The sequence below is a fragment of the Trametes versicolor genome (genome assembly GCF_000271585.1).
Source record: "Trametes versicolor FP-101664 SS1 unplaced genomic scaffold TRAVEscaffold_9, whole genome shotgun sequence".
Lineage (NCBI taxonomy): Eukaryota > Fungi > Basidiomycota > Agaricomycetes > Polyporales > Polyporaceae > Trametes > Trametes versicolor.
This window is the reverse complement of record NW_007360329.1, coordinates 2,343,890-2,362,526: the sequence shown is the minus strand read 5'-3', so window position 1 is coordinate 2,362,526 and position 18,637 is coordinate 2,343,890. Positions and strand designations below refer to the sequence as shown.

The following is an 18,637-nucleotide window of genomic DNA, read 5'->3' as shown; positions in this document are numbered from 1 at the left end:
GACGCGGACAAGGACAGGATGATGCAGCAGTCGCTTATGAGCGTCGACTCGGGTGAGTTGCAGGCCCGTTGGTCCGTGGGGCACTTCTACACCCTCTAGCCCGGTTCCAGGGATATAAGATACCGCCGTCCACCTCCCCCCTGATATCAGATCCTTCACCCTCATCTCTTGCTATAATCATTGCATCCGCTCTAACAATGCCAAGGGATCCTGCTTGCAGAATTTGCGCGGAGAAGAAGGGTGAGTTCGCCGCGGTCCATACACATCCCTTTACCGCAGCCCGGCTCATAAGTGACTTTTTAACTATGTCTAGTGGGCTGCAAGCCAGTGCCCGGCGCTGCCGCGTGCAGGCGCTGTCTTGATAGAAACCTTCGATGCGAGTGGCCCAACCCTTTCATCCCAGCTCCGCCGGGTGTAGGGACCCAGAAGACGTCTTGCGACCGTTGGTCAGTGTCTGGCGATTCTCAACTTCAGAATCATGGTAGCTTACGTTTTCGATAGCCGCATCAAACGTGTAAAGTGTGAGCGGCAAACCGCGGCTTCGACCGTTTGTGTGGCATGCTCAGTGAAGGGGGAAGTATGCAGCCTTAGCACGTCTACTGGTACGTACACCCCGTGCTACCTGATATTTCCCCCTCCTGACAGACGGCGCTGCGGCTTGGCGATCCACCACGCAGTTTTAACGCTTTCCGCCGGTGTTTCACAGTGCCCTCCAGGCGTCCCGCAAAGGTCACCTCCGCTTTGTGCGGATGAAACACCCACGACCGCACCACACGTGGGTTTGCAGAGCGCCCGTGAGCCTTCTGCCGCGACGGGCTCCTCTTCGGCGAGCCGCTCTGCGTGGTTGGACACGGTGTTGGCGCCTTCCCCGCAGTGAGCTGACAGCTAGTTCGCGTGGTGAACATCACATCCGTTCATTTACAACCCTTCTTGACGCCGGTTCGGCGGACTGTACGGCGTGTTCTATCATTGTGGGTGTATACGGCCCATCTCTTGCGATACGTATGTCATCGGATCGTTACAGATTCTCATCAGGTACCTTGTAACGACCGCCAGGGCCTGTCAAAGTTTTATCGAAGCATTCACTCAGAAGCGGACCGTCCCGAAGCGAGATCTCGTCGAGGCTCCGTGTGTAGATCGCAGCGGGGACGAGATGGCCGTGAGATATGCATACAAGAAGGAACATTGTATGTAGTCGCAAAGCTCTGCGACCAAGTTACAGTATCTCTGGGTGTCGGTTTCAGGAACGGGTAGTGGGAAGGCCGATCAAAGGGCTAATGTGTCGGCTTCAGTCCGAGGGCAATTTTTAGGCCGGTCTGACAGCCTGCAATTTTCCATGTACACCGACACGGAGGGTGTGATTTGCTGAGGGGCCTGTATGTACTGTTGCCTAAGGAGAGCAACGCATATTCCAGATTAGTAGTGGGTTCTTACTCCGAGTCATACCTCTCCGAGTCAGAGCTGGATCAAGAGTCGAGCCTGAGGTTCAAGGATAGAAGCGGACACCAACACTCACTCACTTCGCTAGCGCTACAGTACTCCGGAGCAAGGGTTCCTCACCGGGGTGTTGAAGACGGCATCCTCTGACCGCATCCGAGTCGATAGAGGCATCCTTTACGTCCACGCACGATTACTGGACGAGAGCTCTCACAGTGAGAATAGAGGTTATTTGCAGCGTGTTTGTACCAACTCAGGTGGGGCCGGCGCTCGTATTACGTGGAGCCATCGCGTGCGCCTCTTGCACTGTGCAGTGTGAGCAGGCTGAAATCTACAAGATCTAGGTATTGCTCCACCTGTAATATTGAACTACTCCAACGGGCGCACCCCCGCTGCAAATAACGTCTAATAGGCGGCCGGGTGCGCACGATGCACAATTCGCAATGGGGTGCTGGCCGCGCCATGCGGACGTACTGATAGCCGTTACTGAACATTCATTGACTACAATGTTGCCGCCATTGCGCCCCTGTTCGACCGTGAGTACTCACCCAGACTCGAAGTTTTTGAACGTACCTTCCAACCCATGTGGCGAGGGGCGTGGAGCATGTGGTCGGACATTCGGCTTCCTTGCTTCTCCAACACCTGGTGCATCTTAATGAGCGCGGTCCAACACGCTCATAGCGTACAGATGCACTTCTCCACGGCTATAATCGAAGCCTCGAACATGAAATTTGTACGATAGCGGCGGTTGTACATTCCGGCGGTACCGACGCCGAAGTTCGGGCGGTGTCTGTGTCGTTGTGCAGTCCGAATGGATGGTGCATGTGTGCGCTACAAAGTCGGGGGCCGAATTGTCAGTGCCGTTTTGCGATCGACCCCTTTGACTTACAGACAGGTACATGACACCGCTACATAGGGGCACTCATGGCGTTCACCTAGCGAGCGGAACGACAGCCCATTTGTAAATTCAGCCGCAACAAGCGGTCTAGCACCCATCACGGTTTCGAGTCTGTACCACAGCAACGCAGGACCAGTGCAGCGCCGTCGTTTGTGATGAAGCGCGGGACGCCGGGTGCGCCGGGCCTTCAGACACTTTTCTGCACCTGCCAGCATGAGTATCGCAACGGTAAGATTCGGTACCGAATTGTAGTTTGGAGGACTGCTTGCTCGGTGGATGAACGCAAGTTACAGGCGAAACCCTCTTAACGCATACTTTTCGGCAGGGTCTCAAGCCTCTGTTTCCGCGATGCAAAGAATGTACCCTCCTGTGGATTGCAGCTCGACACACATACCCTGTGGCATCCACAGGGCTTGGGGGCGGGGCCGAGGCATGGTTATGAGGGTTTCGCGTCACGGTATAGTTTGAAGTAGAGTCCGAGTCGGAGAAGGGTCGGACTAATAAGCGACCGGAATTGGTAAGGTTTGTTGCGTAACGGTTGCCGAAACAGAATCACTCGGCCTGTGCTACCTTCTGGGGTTCCGGGGTCCCTCGCTCAGCGGCCTTGGCTGCGCCGCCGCCAGCGTCGACATCTACTCACCGCCACGGCTCTCCTCTTCTCCACATCTTCGCATTCCCTGGCTTATCCTACGCGGGCTACCGAGCTGGCTCTGGGTCTCTACGCTCGCCCTAATGTCTTTCTTTCGACGACGCACCTTCCCTGAAGACATTGACACTGACGACGAACTGAACGATGCCGTCGACCCCGAGCTGCGCCTCCGCACCGTGCGGACGGCGGCGTCCACGCTCGCAGAATCAATACGGACGGAGCAGAGGGTCGAGCGCAGGAAGTCGATGAGGAAGAAGGGCTCGCGCTTCTTCCGGAGAGGGACTGAGAAACGGCGGACGGACACTGCGGAATCTGGCACTCCTGCAGCGGCGGCTCAGATTCCTGGCGCGCGGCGGAACATCTACGTCAACTACACCCTGCCTCTCGACGAGGTGGACCACAACGGAGACCCTATTGTGCGGTATGTTCGGAATAAAGTACGGACAAGCAGTGAGTACCCCGCAACCCCCGTCTGGAGCTTGGTTTGATCGCTTTGCAGAATATACGATTGTCACCTTCGTGCCAAGGAACCTCTACGAGCAGTTTCGTCGGTGAGTAGTGTTTTATATGTTTCGACCAGTGCCCTACCCGCAAGCTCTGTGTGTCCACGCAATATGCGCTATATGTGCTTCCCTGGCACAATAGGCACCACACGCAGTGGACACCCTCGTAACCCATACCTTCGGTCAAGTACACGCTTTAGTTTCCGTGGTGTGTGGGTTACATGCGGCACTGCTTGAGACAACTCCCTTCGTAGCATATTCTGCGCGATGGGGTCCCCGAGAAAGCGTGCTCTTGGATTTGGCTGGGTCTCAACGATATCCTTGGCGTTGAGGCTCCCCTAGCCTCGCAGACACACGCCTATGCCGCACGCGCAGAATCTGTTAGGGGACCGTATATGCCTGCGCCAGGTTGCTATAGTCGGCGGTGACAGAACGTGCTATATCTGTCCGTTATAACACGCTCATGACAACTGCGACGTCATTCACTCACATCTGTGATATGCTGGACAGCATAGAGCATGTTCCTCGCCTCACGCGCTACTTCGGGTAACTCCCTTCGTAACATATCCTGCGCGACGGGGTCCCCGGGAAAGCGAACTCTTGGGTGTTGGCTAAGAGAGTCCTGACGGTGCTCTTGGCATTGAGGATCTCTTAGTCTCGCAAACACAGGTCTACGCTGCACGCGCAGTATCTGCTAGCGAGTCCTTCATGGCTGCCTGTGCCGGGTTGCCATAGTCGGAAATGACAGAATGTGCTATATCCGTCTGTTCTGACACGCGCATGACAACTGCGACGTCATTCGCTCGCATCTGTGATGTCCTGGGTCATATAGAGTGGGTCGCCGGCCTCACACCCTTGGCGTATGTTGTGTGGGGCTGGCTTATGCGTGCCCAACGAGCTCACTACACATATCCTCGCGATTGGTCGGCATAGCGGAACCTCGGCGGTCCTGTCCTAAGACTCCTGTCCGGGGGTTTTGGCTTGGCTGTCAGGCTGCCTTGGTACTCACGCGTAAGCTGCGTGCGTTTGTCGCTACGGTGCTTTCTGTGTCTACGCGCATCTGTCTTCCGGCGTTTTCAGTCTCCATATAGCTTGTCTCATCATTGTGTACTAATACGATCAATCACAGCGTCGCCAACTTGTATTTCCTCGCATTGGTCATTGTCCAGGGTATGTTTCTTACCCGCGCCTTCGCCGCAGAGTGCTGACAGTTTGCGTAGTCTTCCCTATATTTGGCGCACCATCGCCGCAGACATCCGCGTTGCCGCTACTATTCATTCTCTGCGTGACGGCGATCAAGGACGCAATCGAGGACTACCGGCGAGCTGTCCTCGATGAGGAGGTCAACAACTCGGCGGTCACCAAACTCGGGAACTGGCGCAATGTCAACCAACCCGTGGACCCTCGCTCGTGGTACGAGAAGATGCTGGGCCTCAACCCGCCAGGGAAGCTCACACGCGGAGTGAAGAAGCTCCGCGAACGCGAGGCCGGCGAAGGAATGGAATTTGTCCTCAGCAAGAGCGGCGAGGAACGGACAAGCGTGAGCACGCTTCCCGTGAACGACAGCAGCTCAGAGATAGACATCTACGGCGCCGGACGGAAGTTGGACGATATCCAGAGTGTCGACTCACACAGCTATCCACCACAGGAGAATCAGTCCCCCGTACCGCCATGGGCGGGCTCTGGATCGCTTTCCGCGTACCAACAGTCAATACACGCGCGCTCATCAATAGGCGTTGTCGACTATACCAAGCGCGTATCTGGCCTCGCGCGATGGGAGCGGACACTATGGAAGAAGCTCGAGGTCGGTGATATCGTGCTTCTACGGGAGAACGAGCAGGTACCCGCGGACATTGTCGTGCTGTCGACCTCGGACCCCGACAACATGTGCTATCTTGAGACGAAGAACCTGGACGGCGAGACGAACCTGAAACCCCGGAAGGCTGTGAAAGCGACCGCTTCGATCGGGTCTGAGGAGGACATCGAGCGCATTTCGTTCATTCTGGATTCGGAGCCCCCACACGCCAACCTCTACCTGTATCATGGCGTCCTCCGGTACAAGGACGCGTCGTCGGGCGAGCAGAAGCAGGAGTCGGTGACCATCAACGAGCTCCTCCTTCGTGGCTGTACACTCCGTAACACGACATGGGTCATCGGCTTGGTCGCGTTCACGGGCGCGGACTCGAAGATCATGCTCAACGGTGGAGATACGCCCTCGAAGCGGTCCAAGATCGAGCGGGAGACGAACTTCAACGTCGTGGTCAACTTCGTCATCCTCATCCTGATGTGTGTCACCTCTGGCATTCTGAGCGGCTACCTAGATTCCAAGGCTTCCACGAGTGCGAAGGAGTATGAGCAGGGCGCCGACCCTACCAGCTCGTTCGTCCTGAATGGAGTGATCACATTCGTGTAGGTTTCTCGCATACAGCGCACAATGCCTGATATTGACATGCGATCCAGCTCCTGTCTCATCGCTTTCCAGAACATCGTCCCCATCTCGCTATACATCTCCATCGAAATCGTCAAGACCATCCAGGCGTTCTTCATCTCCCAAGACATCGACATGTACTACAAGGCGCTCGACGCTGCATGCACGCCGAAGACGTGGAATATTTCAGACGATCTGGGGCAGATCGAGTACATCTTCTCGGACAAGACGGGGACGCTCACGCAGAACGTCATGGAGTTCCAGAAGTGCTCTGTCAACGGCATTGCGTACGGCGAGGGTGTCACGGAGGCCCAGCGAGGTGCGGCGATGCGGGAGGGCGTGGCGGACGCGTTGAACCCCGAGGAGCAGGACATCCAGCTGCACTTGCTCAAGCAGCGCATGCTGGACCGGATGGCGCAGACGTTCAAGAACCGCTACGCGCAGCCGGACCACCTCACGCTCATCTCGCCCAGGCTCGCGGACGATCTCGCGGACCGCAGCTCTCCGCAGCGCCAGCACTTGATCGAGTTCTTCCGCGCCCTCGCGATCTGCCACAGCGTCCTGTCCGAGCGCCCAGATGCGAACCGGCAGCCCTACCACCTGGAATACAAGGCCGAGTCTCCGGATGAGGCGGCGCTGGTGGCTGCGGCCCGCGATGTTGGATTCCCCTTCGTCCACCGAGCCAAGGACTCGGTGAACATCGAGGTCATGGGCCAGCCGGAACGCTACATTCCCCTCCAGCTGCTCGAGTTCAACAGTACGCGGAAGAGGATGAGTGTCGTCGTACGTAACCCGTCCGGCCAGCTCGTGCTCTACTGCAAGGGCGCGGACAGCGTCATCTACGAGCGCCTTGCTGCGGACCACGACCCGGAGCTGAAGGCGGCGACGGCGCGGGACATGGAGGCGTTCGCGAACGGCGGGCTTCGCACGCTGTGCATCGCGTCTCGGTATCTCACCGAGCAGGAGTATATGGACTGGGTGCGCACGTACGAGGCGGCGACGAATGCAATCAGTGATCGGGACGAGGAGATCGACAAGGCGAATGACCTCATCGAGCACTCGCTGCGCATCCTGGGCGCGACCGCGCTGGAGGACAAGCTGCAGGAGGGCGTGCCCGAGGCGATTGAGACGCTGCACAAGGCGGGCATCAAGCTCTGGATTCTGACAGGTGTGTGCACCGTCGTTGTGGGCATGCCGCAATTGGAGCTAACGGGGCTGGCCAGGCGACAAGGTCCAGACGGCTATTGAGATTGGTACGTGCGGCGTGTATGCGTGCCATTCTCCGGGAACTGACCTGGGCGATGGCGGTTTGTAGGATTCAGCTGCAATTTGCTGAAGAGCGACATGGAGATCATGATTTTGTCTGCGGATTCGCACGAGGCGGCCCGGCTGCAGATCGAGGGCGGGCTGAACAAGATCGCCTCTGTGCTGGGCCCGCCGTCGATGGACAAGGCGCAGCGCGGGTTCGTTCCTGGTGCTCAGGCGGCCTTCGCTGTGGTCATTGATGGAGACACCCTGCGGCACGCGCTCAACCCCGACCTCAAGCAGCTGTTCCTGACGTTGTCCACGCAATGCGAGACTGTTGTCTGCTGTCGTGTCTCTCCCGCACAGAAGGCCATGGTTGTCAACCTGGTAAGTCATTATCTTATATCTGAGTCAACTCGTACTGAGCCTTAGTGCTATAGGTCAAGGAGGGGCGCAACGCCATGACGCTGTCAATTGGTGACGGCGCGAACGACGTGGCCATGATCCAGGAAGCAAACATTGGGTGTGGTCTCCTCGGACACGAGGGTTCGCAGGCGGCCATGTCGGCCGACTATGCATTCGGGCAGTTCCGGTTCCTCACGAAGCTGCTTCTCGTCCATGGTCGGTGGTCATACCAACGAGTGGCGGACATGCATGCGAACTTCTTCTACAAGGTACGATATCTGACATGATCCTTCATCGTCCTCGTATGCTGACAGAAAGGCTGCAGAACGTCATCTGGACCTTTGCCATGTTCTGGTTCATGATCTTCAACAGCTTCGACGCGACGTACTTGTACCAGTACACGTTCATTTTGCTGTACAACCTGGTGTTCACTTCATTGCCCGTCATCGCACTCGGAGGTAAGGATGGAGTCGTCATGTCGCGTTATGCATTATGCTGATATCCTTCAAGCCTTCGACCAGGACATCAACGCCAAGGCCGCTCTTGCATTCCCGCAGCTCTACGTGCGGGGCATCCGTGGCCTTGAGTACACGCGACTCAAGTTCTGGATGTACATGCTGGACGGTCTCTACCAATCTGCCGTCGTCTTCTTCATCCCGTACTTCATCTGGACGCTCGACATCGCGGTCTCGTGGAACGGCAAGACGATCGAGTCTCTCGCCGACTTCGGTACGACTGTCTCTGTATCCGCCATCATCGCTGCGAACACCTACGTTGGCATCAACACCCACTAGTGAGTACAGCCGTAATGTATGCACGACTTGGTACTGACGGGACGCTATCAGCTGGACTGTCATCACCTGGTGCATCGTCATCGGCTCTTCCGTCATCATGTTGGTTTGGATTGCGATTTACTCCGCCTTCGAGAGCATCGACTTCGTCGACGAAGTGGTCGTGCTCTTCGGTGAGGTGACCTTCTGGGCCTCCGTCCTGATTTCCGTCGTCATTGCCCTAGGTATGTAGTGTGTTTTTGGGTCCGGTGGATCATGCTCACAAGGTTTTCAGGTCCGCGGTTCCTCGTCAAGTTTATCACATCAACCTACATGCCGCTCGACAAGGACATCGTGCGCGAGATGTGGGTGTTGGGAGACCTCAAGGACCAACTCGGCATCCAGCACAGGCGCGAGCGCAAGAAGGGTAAGCTCGAACAAACGCCTATCTTCCACCAACCTCATTGTCGGTCAGAGTCGGAGATCAGCCACCATGAGGAAGATTACTCCACTCCGCCGATGCCGCGCACGCCCATCACCGATGGCTCCCCTCGTCCTACCGCTCCTCTCATGGCCGGCGAGTCTCCCCGGCCGGACAAACTAGAGGAGGGGACATACATCAGCAGAGGTCTAGACGAGAACGCGTACGTCAACAGAGGCTCGCCGACGCCCTCTTTGCGGGCGCAGTTGTCGACGAGCCCTGCGTCGCAGAGGATGTCCTACTACTCTGTGTCTGGGATCCCGGCGCCTTCGCCCCTACCGGAACCGAACCGATACCACTCGTATACCCGCGACTCCGCCCGCACGACCGCATACCACACGGAACCACCTATGTCCGCCGTATCCCAATCATCCGTCACCTATGGCCCCTCCTCGCCAACAACATCTGCACCCTCATCAGCAACACTGCAAGTCCCCGGAGCACGTTCACCGCGATCCACGACGCCGTCAACACCAGCCGAGCAGTACGAGATGCGGGTCCGCACACCAGAGCAGCATCAGCAGCAACAACAATGGGCGGGCTACCCTCAACAGTACCAAGAGCCCATGCACACACCGATGGAGACCGAGGACTCGTATGCGACAGCGTACGACGGGTACTCGGACCCCGGCTCGGAGGCGCCGACGCCAACGGCCGCGGTGGCGCCACAACACCAACAGGAGGAATCATGGCGAAGTAGTGCGTACTCGTACTCGGGGCCGCACGCGCTGTAGCAGGCCCGGGCTGCGCGCAACTCTGTGTGACATTATAAGCTGTGTTTGCTATCACTAGCGTCGAGGATATGTACGGTTTGTTTTCACCCGCCCCGCGAGGGCGGGCTTGGGCTGCGGCGGTCGGACACTTCGCTCGTTCGCTTTATTTATTTTGCTGCTTGTATCGCGCATCGCTTTCGGTCGTTTACCTACAGCTCCCTCGTCCCGGGCGGCGTCGTACTCGCGGCGTCGTCCCGGGACTGGAACACCATGCGCGTTACGTCTCGCTTCGCGCTCTTTCTGTCCTTTCCGCGGATGGTGGCTACCCTTACTTAGGATATTAGAAGTAGAACATCGTTAACTTGACTTATTGTTCATAATGATAACCCGATCATGACATCCCAGCACTCACGTTCGACTTGTGCGGAAGGCGGATGAGGCCTTGAGCTTGAGGCCTTCGTATAATGAGGTAAGGCTTCAACGTTTACGGAAATATGTACATCAGCGTCAAAGGGAAGGGTCCTGTTCTCATGCCCAACAAGACCGCGACCCTTGTTCACATGGACCCACATGCCCTTCACCGGCATGGGACGCCGTGTTGGACACGGGTCTCCTTATGACCTTCGCTTGGCGCCAGATCGCATGATAATTCTGCTTGTGTTTCCCGCTGATTTTCGCAACGCCGCTTGTCTGTGCTGCTACTGCTGTGCAGAGGTGGCCCGACGGAACTTGGCATATACAAGTGGAGGGGCTACATAGCTGCGCGGTATGTCTCCAACGCCAGCTCCGGACTATCCCACTGTAGCTGCAAAGCAAGATGGTATCAGGGAGGTGTGTTAGTAGCTACGAGTGGGGGCGTAAGGGACTCACGAAGTGGTTCGCGCCTTCCACCATCTTGAAATCGATGAAGCCTCCCCCGCGCGCCTTGTCGTCGTCCTGCATGGCCCAGTGCGCAGGCAGCGAAAACACGCACGTCGCGTCTCCCGTGAACGCGCATATCTTCATCCGCGGGAGCCGTGCACGGACGCCCGCGTCGAAGCATGCCCTCTTGTAACTCGCGTTGATCTGTGCGGCCGAGAACACCATGAAGAGCATGTCCGATGCAGACCCGGGAGGCATGTACACGATCTTGGCCTGCTCCTCCTCGGTCATACTGAAGATCGAGGGTACCCGCAAAGTCGTTGGGACGATGTAAGAGAGCACGTCTAGGGATCGCGTGGAGAGGTCGCCGTGCTTGAAGTAGGAGGTAATCCATTGGGTGAAGAATGGACCGCGGAGCTCTTCGGGGATAGTCTGGTCAATCTGGGGAGACCAGACCTTCGGCGGGAGGGGCGAGCCTATGGCCACTGTCAGTGGCTCTGTGGCGTGATTAGTCAAGTACATACAACGGGAAGACCAGCAACGATTGAGGCGTACCATGCAGGATCAGCGCCCGCATACCAGATGTCCAGCGATCCTGAGCGGCAGGCGGAAGAGATTCGACATTGGCGACGGCTGACAGAGCGATGGCATTGCCAAGGGACCAGCCTAGGAGCGCAAATCCCCCAGTGTGTCCGTCTGGGGAGATGGGTGGTACCCCGTTGCGCTCGACGAAGAGGTCGATGAATGTCGCCACCTCAACGCCTCGAGCCTTGAGGAATGCGGCCTTCTGCTCGTCACTGCCGGAGGCCAAGATGGCTGTGTCCTCTGTGGTGAGTGGCGTGGAGCCTGGATAGTCGCGGCGATTCACGGCGACGATGCGTATGTTGGAGCCCTGTGCGAGAGCCATGACCTTCTCAAAAATGGCTAGAGATTCATGCGTATCACGGCCGAAATGAGTGGCGAGTTTCATCACTCACGACTGGTGAATACCGTCCCGTGCACGGCAAAAATGGTCTTGTACCCATCCGTGGCTTGATGAGGGACTCCGCTGTCGATGTAGGACAGCTTGGTATCCTCGGCGTCTACAACGATGTGCTGCATAGCAGGATAGCGAGGGCGATGAATGCGAGCGATAGACGATGGTGGAGATTTAGCTAGTAGCTTGCCCCAACGGTTATACCTCACACGCTACATCCCACTCTGAACGAATTGAGCAGTGGTTCCTCCGCGATCGATCTCTGTAGATAGAAGCGTGCTTGGGCGGCGACTAGAAGAAGACATGTAGGGACTGTGGGCGCTGCCATCATAACCCCGTCGTGTGTGCAGCGCCCACCGCTTATAATTACAGCTGTGAAAGAGGCCAGTGCCACGGTTTCTACGCAGTGATATTCCGAGCTCACCGAGAACTTAGCGAGAGTCGGTAGAGGTAGCCTGAGAACAATAGTCTTTGGCTGTGGATTTAGTCCTGGTGGGTCTTTCAAGCTAAGCTCGTCTCACTCAAATTACACTCGCTCGCTCGTCCAAGTAGCCGTGTGGTAAGTTATAGGTATTATCTCATATTAAGCGCCCGTGGCGGGCGGGTTCCCTTACAGTATGCGAGAAGTCCGCCATACCCCCGCTGCGGTGCGGAAAGTAGCAAGAGGAAGAGGCATAACTCTCTCTTACTACTCCCCACGCCGCCGTCAGATTCGGGAGCATTGTGTGAGGGAAGAGACCCGTCGACCCCCTCCCCCTCTCCGACGGAGACGACAACCGAAGAGGCAGCAGAACAGGGGGGCGCCATCCCCTGATCTGTGCCAACCCTGGCAGCCGCCACCGCACAAACTCAGAACCGCCGCACAGAAACAAGAAGATCAGAGACGCAGAAGGGAGGCTGACACAGACACGGAGAACACGAGGCGGGAAGGGAAACCGAGTCCGGCGGGAAGTATGCAAGAAAGGGAAAAAAAACAAGAGCGAAGAGAGAGAGAGAGTAGGAACTAAAAGACGACGAGAGACCAGGCAGATCAAGAGAAGAGAAGCGGCGAGAGACCAGAAAAACAGGGCACAGACGAGAAGATAGAGCCCAGATAGAAAGAGAATACTTACTTGGCAATGCTAGGGAGGCTGACGTCGACGGGTCATCCAAGCCCTCGGCCAACCTCGCTAACGCCTAGTCCTAGGTCCTGGGTCTTGCCATGGGTCCTCGTCGTCTTCATCTTGCCGGGGAGAATGCCTGTGTGAGATGAAGAGTAGCGACGGACAATGCACATGATATCGAGAGACTGAACATGACGTCGGGCGTTGACAGGTCACCCAGATCCTGGGGTTCATGACTCCCCGATCACTCGTATATTCCCGCCGCAGCCGTCAGCCTCACCTTCCCCTGGGTCTCAGTCAAGAGTTATCCCAGTCGTCCAGTCGAGGCGTTGAGGAGTCGAGATCTTGAGGCGCGCGCGGTGTTGACGTTGAAGGAGAGACCTAGCACACAACGGCCCCCACCCACAGGCGACGGGGGGAAGAATCAGATCCTCACTGAGCGTGGCACCGCAACGTACCGTACACAAGCTCCGTGCGCAACTTCGCATCCCGGAACGAGATCAGCTGCACCCCGAGCGCCTTGAAGTCGCTCTCCTCCCGGCCCCGCCTGTCGTCGAGCACCACCCGGACGGGCGGCGCAGGCGCGGGCTCCTGGACTTGAACGCGCCTCGGAACAAGCGGCTGCGGCTGGAACGCGGGCCACTCGTACGCTTGCGGGAAGCTGATCGTCTGCTTGTCGACCTTGGACCCGAGCGACCTGCGCTGGGCAGAAACGGAGCTAGAAGAGGACTTGGAGAAGGTGAAGGAGAACATGGTGAACGCGGGGGGAAAATGTGGGGTGGGGGTGGGGGTAGGTGATGGTAGGTGGGGAAGGTAGGTAAGGAACAGTCAAGCCGTGGAGGCAGGTTCATATAGGGAGGAGCATTACAACCGAGACTGACTTCGTCGTCCGCGTCGGCTTGCCCATTTGAGGAGAGGACGCGTCGGTACTCACTGATATGACTCTTGCAGTGTCAGCCTCCTCGCGTGTCATTGGCTAGCGAGCGTTGAGTAGCCTTGATGTAGCTTGAGGTACCCTCGTATTAGCTGCATGAGCAAGGCTCCGTCACAGCAACATTCCTCGACTTTAGGAACACGGTGTCTCCTTTTCTGTATAAGACGCGGTATGCAGAGGTCACGCCAATGTTCTGTGACGCGAGAATCAGTTTAAAAAACAAGCACTTGTTGAGAGTCTACTTACACGCGAGGACTGCAAATGACATGTCGATACACTCCCCGGGGGGGACTTGAGATTACTCACCTTGACCGCCTTGAGGGATGAGCTTCTGGATTGGAACGACCACAGGCATACCCCAAGAGCATTTACATAGTCAGCCTGCTCATTCTACGCTCTGAATAGACACTCGGAGAGTCTATACGCTCAACTCGAAGTTGCATCGAGAGGGCATACACGCAGCGGATGAGAGCGGATAAAAGCAGGATAGGCGCCGAAATAAATAGGCCACTTACGGTTTTTCCCGAGCCTATGACAAGCCGAGTCGAATTCAACGCACGATCCATCGCGTTCATCCTCGGACTCGCACACTGACACAGGAACAATTGCAATTGGTCCCTGGGACGCATATACTCCGACCTTAATGCATTGAAGGCGAACTATGGCTCGAAATTCAAACACCGCCTGACACTTCTACAGGTCTGAACTGGATCAGCAAGTTCAAGCGTTGTTGCTCACAAAGTTTTCCCTTCCTTCTTGTTACAAACTTGGCATGCAGGAAAAACGGTAAGAAACACACCATTTTGATACGGCTTTCATCCATTCATACCGAGGTCAGGACAGGGCAGGACATGCTCGAGGCATAACTTTAGAGCGGGACTCCTGCAAGCCATCTGTTGGCTAACTCGAGAGACTCGACAGGTTTATCGTATGGCGCCTGGAACGGTCAAGTATTGAGCACGGACGGGCACATTGCATGGTGCAAGGATCATCAAGTACGCACCATATGTCCCGCGCCTGCGATCGTGGCATACGTCAATCCGCCGCCGCTCCGCACGACGCCGGCTGGTTTTCCGTCGACTATCCACTCCTTCAACGTGTCCGCGCGGAATTCTTCCTGCCCAGTCCATTCTAGCGCGAGCGTCATCCGCTCGTTGCCGATCTGACCCCGTATGTCAATCCATCTGTTACTCAAGTACCTCTCTGAATACTCACCCAATTGCAGATGTAATCTGTAGCGCCGACGTATATGAGCGCACGGATACCACGCTCCAAGAGCGCACCGATATAGAATTGCGCAGGGAACCCGTAATGGTCGAGGTTCGCCCTGAACGCCGCGTTGACATCCGGAGTGCTGTGGCTGAAGTTCCCCTTCCTGGATGAGTCCACGCCGAGGAGATCTTGCGTGCGCTTGTTGTTGAGGAACTCGCCGATCTGTCTGCGGAGCCGGATTGCGGTCAAGGTGTGTACGAATCGGCCATCTGTCGCTGGCGACATACCTTATGATGGGGTAGCATTCGGTAATGTCCGAAGCCCCTTTGCTATGGTGGCGTCAGCCGGTTAAAATCGCCACAGAGTGGAGAGAGGTCACCGACTAACCAGGGTCGCGCGCGGTCATAATGATTCAGATCTGGTAACGTGGTTAGGTATAACAAGAGGACAACACCACGATGCTTGACTCACCCTTGAACAGGTCTGACATAGCCGTGCTGCAGAACGACGCCGCGGCCGTGCAGTCGATACTGTCCACCTTGTCGACGCAAGAATCCTTAAACCGCTGCTCACAGCGCGGCACCTGCAGAGATACACAGTAGGTCTAACCGACTGAAGAAAGGAGAAGTGACTGACAAGTTGTTTCATCTTCACGCAGTCCCTGGGGAAAGAAATTAGACCTGCGCGCTGAAAGATTCTATGCCAGAACGCACGAGATGCCTTGCACTGCTGGGAAGGTGGGGTCCGCGCACTGCGCATCGTAGTACGACGGGAACATCGTCGCAAAGTCGGTACACCCATTACCTAGCCATCACCATTCAGCGTGAGAACGCTATAGTCTAGGTAAGCCCCACACACCTATCATGACCGAAGTCAGGTTGATTGGGGTGACGCCTGCCTCGACGAGTTGCGCATTTTTGTCATAGATCGCGGCCGCGAAAACAGGGATGTACCGGCCCTATGCCGCAACATAAGCCTGATTGCATGCGTTGTACCAGTGGAAAGGACCCACCCCGTAGGACTCGCCCGCAAGGTGGAGTCCGCGGCCTTTAAAGCTGCTGAAGTGCTCGAAGAAGATGGCCATGAAAGCTGCGATGTCATCGGCCGCTTCCATCGTCGTTCCCTGTTTCTCGCAGTGTCAAAATCGTCTCGCGCACCACTGAAGCGACAGGCGACTCACGACGGACTCGCCGTAGTCGGCATAGGAAAAACCGACGCCGACGGGCTGGTCGACGAAGAACACGTTCGCGTGCTCGTTCCACGAGTACGGGTTCGTTTCCGTTGTGTTCGCGCTTGTCGGACGGCATGGACCTGGCCCGCATCTCATAAGGTTTGACTTCACGCTATGCTTGTGCGGGAGGGGCTCACCTAGTTCCATGAAGAGCCCCATCGACGACGAAGCGCCGGGACCGCCGTTCGTCCAGAAGACGACATCATCCGCGTCGGGGTCGCGCCGGCTCTCGAAGAAGTAGAAGAACAGGTGGCGCGTCTCGACGTCGATGTACCCGCTGTACGCGCTGAAGACAAACTGGTTCAGCGTCTTGTGATAGGGCCTGCGACGCAGCACTTACCGCGCGGTCTCGTTACAGAAGTGCGACTGTTTGATGCGCGCACTGTGACGAGGAAAGGCGGGGTGCGCGAGCCGCGTGAACTCGGTCGTCGAGAGCAGAGACAGGTCGCCTAGAGGGGTGAATAGCCCAGCGTCATACTCAGTGTAGGCGTTCTGGGTGATGATAGCCTGTGAGGCGGGTTCGCCCCCCGCCGAGGCACAAGCGAAGGCCAGTCCGGAGACCACATATGTCAGAATGGTGCTCGCTAACATCCTGGCGACGATCCTTCGGTCAGGCGGAAATGAGGGTGTCTCGACGAAGCGGCACGCCCAGGTCGATGAGCGCCCCGTGTAGATAAAGCCGATAAATGAGTTCGACGCCCACACCCACGACCACAAGTCGCGAACTTCGAAGCCGCGTGGTGTGGGACACCGGAGGCAAAGGGGAGCCGCCGTTTCGCACGTCTATTTGCGGCTCATTCGCACCCACAGAGCTCATGGTGACCTCTAACGTAGCTTGTCAGGGATGTTACACGCCTAAAAGTGACGTATAGCGATGAACTACTTGAACCACGACAGTTGCCAATACAGGAACTCTCACTCAACGTCGCCCCGAGGCGCCGGTAGGCCCTCTCGATGGTGGCATGTGCGCCATGTTCCACTTATAGGTGAACCATAAACCTCGTGTCTATGAAACTGGCGCTCCTAGGTCAGCCCAGAATCCCTGAAGGTTCAGAACCACTGGTAAAGTTCCCCGAAACGCTGCATTCATAGCGCTTGCAGTTGGGTACCGGATACGAGATCGGAGCGCTCCATCCGCAGTAGAGTTAGTTCCAGCGACTATTCTTTCTGCTCACCATCCACCCATCTAAATCTACCACTTCCAGAACGGACCTTCGTTGTCCATCTGACCTGCGATGGCGTACAGCCATCTCGCAGACCCAGACCCCGAGCTCGCACCCCTTCTGGCAGCATGGCCGCCCGCGCCGGACGCCTTCCTCGCGGATATCCCGAAGGCCAGGCAATACTTCAATACGGGCTATCTGGCTCATACCCGCCGGTCCCTAAAGAAGAGTCTTCCTCCAGGTTCGTTTTGCCGATGAAACTCGATGTAACCTGTAATAAACTCGTCTCTGCAGATGGCGCGCTCTGCGTTGAAGATAGACAGATAGACGTCGATGGCGGCGAGATCTCTATCAGGTGCTACCGCCCCGTCGAGGATGGCGATCCTGACAAGACCTTTCCGCTGTTCGTATGGTTACACGGAGGAGGTGCGCGTTCAGAATCCCGTTTAGTCTTTAACGAAGCTGATTTGGACGCAAACCACAGGTTATACATTCCACAGCATCGAGACAGACGACTATGCACTGCGTATCCTCTGTGCGAGTCTTCAGCTCACAATCGTCAATGTCGGGTACCGCCTTGCCCCAGAGCACCCATGGCCTATCCCGCTTAACGATTGCTATGTTGCTGTAAAATGGGTAAGCCGAAGCCAGCGTTCGACCAGCGACTCATCCGCGACTAATGATGAGGGTCGATCATACCTCAGGCCGCGTCCAACCTGGTCGCTGTGCATGGGGATGTGGGTCAGGGCTTCATCGTTGGAGGTTCGTCCGCAGGCGCGCACATGGCGGGAGCTGTCGCGCATCGCGTCAGAGCGGATCCGTTCTTCGTCGACCATCCTAAACCGACTGGGCAATTCCTCCAAATCCCGCCAATTGTACATGGGGACGCGGTGCCGGAGGAGTATATACCCTCTTGCTGCCGAGTCATCAGTACATGGACTAATGGAACGATGCCGCAGGTACAAGGCGAACTTCACGTCCTTAGTGCAGAACAAGGAGGCGCCGATGCTCACGACGAAGCAGCTCTACGAGTTCTATCGTAAGTTCCGCTTTGTCATTGACTTTTGTTTGTCTCAACATACGTGTAGGACTGGCCCAGGCGCCCCCACTCGACCCGGAGTTCTCCCCCCTCCTTCAGCCGCTCGAGTCGTTCAAGGACCTACCCCCAGCGTACATACAGGTGTGCGGCCTGGATCCGGCGCGTGATATGGGCATGCTGTACGCGGAAAAGCTCAAAGCTGCTAGGGTCCCCACAAAACTCGACACGTGAGTACGGTGATTGGAACTCGGACGACTGGGATGACTGAACGAGCAACGGCGTCGGTGTAGGTACACGGGTGCGCCACATAACTTCCACAGTGTCTTCCCGGAGACGAGGCTTGCGAAGAAGTTCAATAGCGATGTTGGCAAGGGGATTGAATGGCTTCTGTCTCGACCGAGAGCGCCAACATGAGACGAAACGACTCCAACGCAAGGCTAGTAGGCACCACGCTTGTTGAATATGAAGGTATTAGTGACCCTGGCTGCATCCAGCCAGTGCTTCCTTATACGAAGAAAAATACATACGTTACCGGGCTTACATAGAATATACGTGGTGGTGGCAAAGTGCGACATGAGGAATACTGAGT

The 18,637-nt window shown here is 56.7% G+C and overlaps 5 protein-coding genes across 5 annotated transcripts; 2 read left to right on the top strand and 3 right to left on the bottom strand.

The window, feature by feature from the left end:
* Window positions 1–1,676: 1,676 nt before the first annotated feature.
* TRAVEDRAFT_30677 (uncharacterized protein) lies at window positions 1,677–2,363 on the bottom strand. Its single transcript, XM_008042807.1, has 4 exons — window positions 2,327–2,363; window positions 2,011–2,268; window positions 1,794–1,963; window positions 1,677–1,743 (listed from the first exon to the last, which is right to left on the bottom strand). Exons 2-4 carry the CDS (start codon window positions 2,086–2,088, stop codon window positions 1,713–1,715), a joined length of 279 nt encoding a protein of 92 aa, XP_008040998.1. The 5' UTR covers window positions 2,089–2,268; window positions 2,327–2,363; the 3' UTR covers window positions 1,677–1,712.
* A 704-nt stretch (window positions 2,364–3,067) lies between these two features.
* On the top strand, window positions 3,068–9,550 carry TRAVEDRAFT_129144 (phospholipid-translocating P-type ATPase; the record flags this gene model as incomplete). The annotated part of the gene is made up of 14 exons (XM_008043423.1): window positions 3,068–3,434; window positions 3,484–3,535; window positions 4,617–4,657; window positions 4,708–5,027; window positions 5,064–5,896; window positions 5,948–7,083; window positions 7,139–7,168; window positions 7,231–7,547; window positions 7,601–7,834; window positions 7,891–8,023; window positions 8,076–8,358; window positions 8,411–8,580; window positions 8,631–9,190; window positions 9,302–9,550. 14 exons carry the CDS (start codon window positions 3,068–3,070, stop codon window positions 9,548–9,550), a joined length of 4,725 nt encoding a protein of 1,574 aa, XP_008041614.1.
* Window positions 9,551–10,280: 730 nt separating this feature from the next.
* TRAVEDRAFT_39145 (uncharacterized protein) lies at window positions 10,281–11,491 on the bottom strand (the record flags this gene model as incomplete). Its single annotated transcript, XM_008042852.1, has 4 exons — window positions 10,281–10,334; window positions 10,400–10,887; window positions 10,946–11,314; window positions 11,368–11,491. The coding sequence occupies 4 exons, from the start codon at window positions 11,489–11,491 to the stop codon at window positions 10,281–10,283; spliced, it is 1,035 nt and encodes a 344-aa protein (XP_008041043.1).
* Window positions 11,492–14,230: 2,739 nt separating this feature from the next.
* TRAVEDRAFT_172050 (serine carboxypeptidase) lies at window positions 14,231–16,437 on the bottom strand (the record flags this gene model as incomplete). The annotated part of the gene is made up of 12 exons (XM_008043422.1): window positions 14,231–14,340; window positions 14,407–14,565; window positions 14,619–14,841; window positions 14,903–14,944; window positions 15,003–15,033; window positions 15,087–15,219; window positions 15,325–15,419; window positions 15,474–15,573; window positions 15,628–15,738; window positions 15,796–15,926; window positions 15,984–16,132; window positions 16,187–16,437. The coding sequence occupies 12 exons, from the start codon at window positions 16,435–16,437 to the stop codon at window positions 14,272–14,274; spliced, it is 1,494 nt and encodes a 497-aa protein (XP_008041613.1). The 3' UTR covers window positions 14,231–14,271.
* Window positions 16,438–17,081: 644 nt separating this feature from the next.
* On the top strand, window positions 17,082–18,462 carry TRAVEDRAFT_129834 (uncharacterized protein; the record flags this gene model as incomplete). The annotated part of the gene is made up of 7 exons (XM_008043421.1): window positions 17,082–17,250; window positions 17,304–17,435; window positions 17,494–17,645; window positions 17,714–17,910; window positions 17,969–18,062; window positions 18,109–18,275; window positions 18,339–18,462. 7 exons carry the CDS (start codon window positions 17,082–17,084, stop codon window positions 18,460–18,462), a joined length of 1,035 nt encoding a protein of 344 aa, XP_008041612.1.
* Window positions 18,463–18,637: the final 175 nt, after the last annotated feature.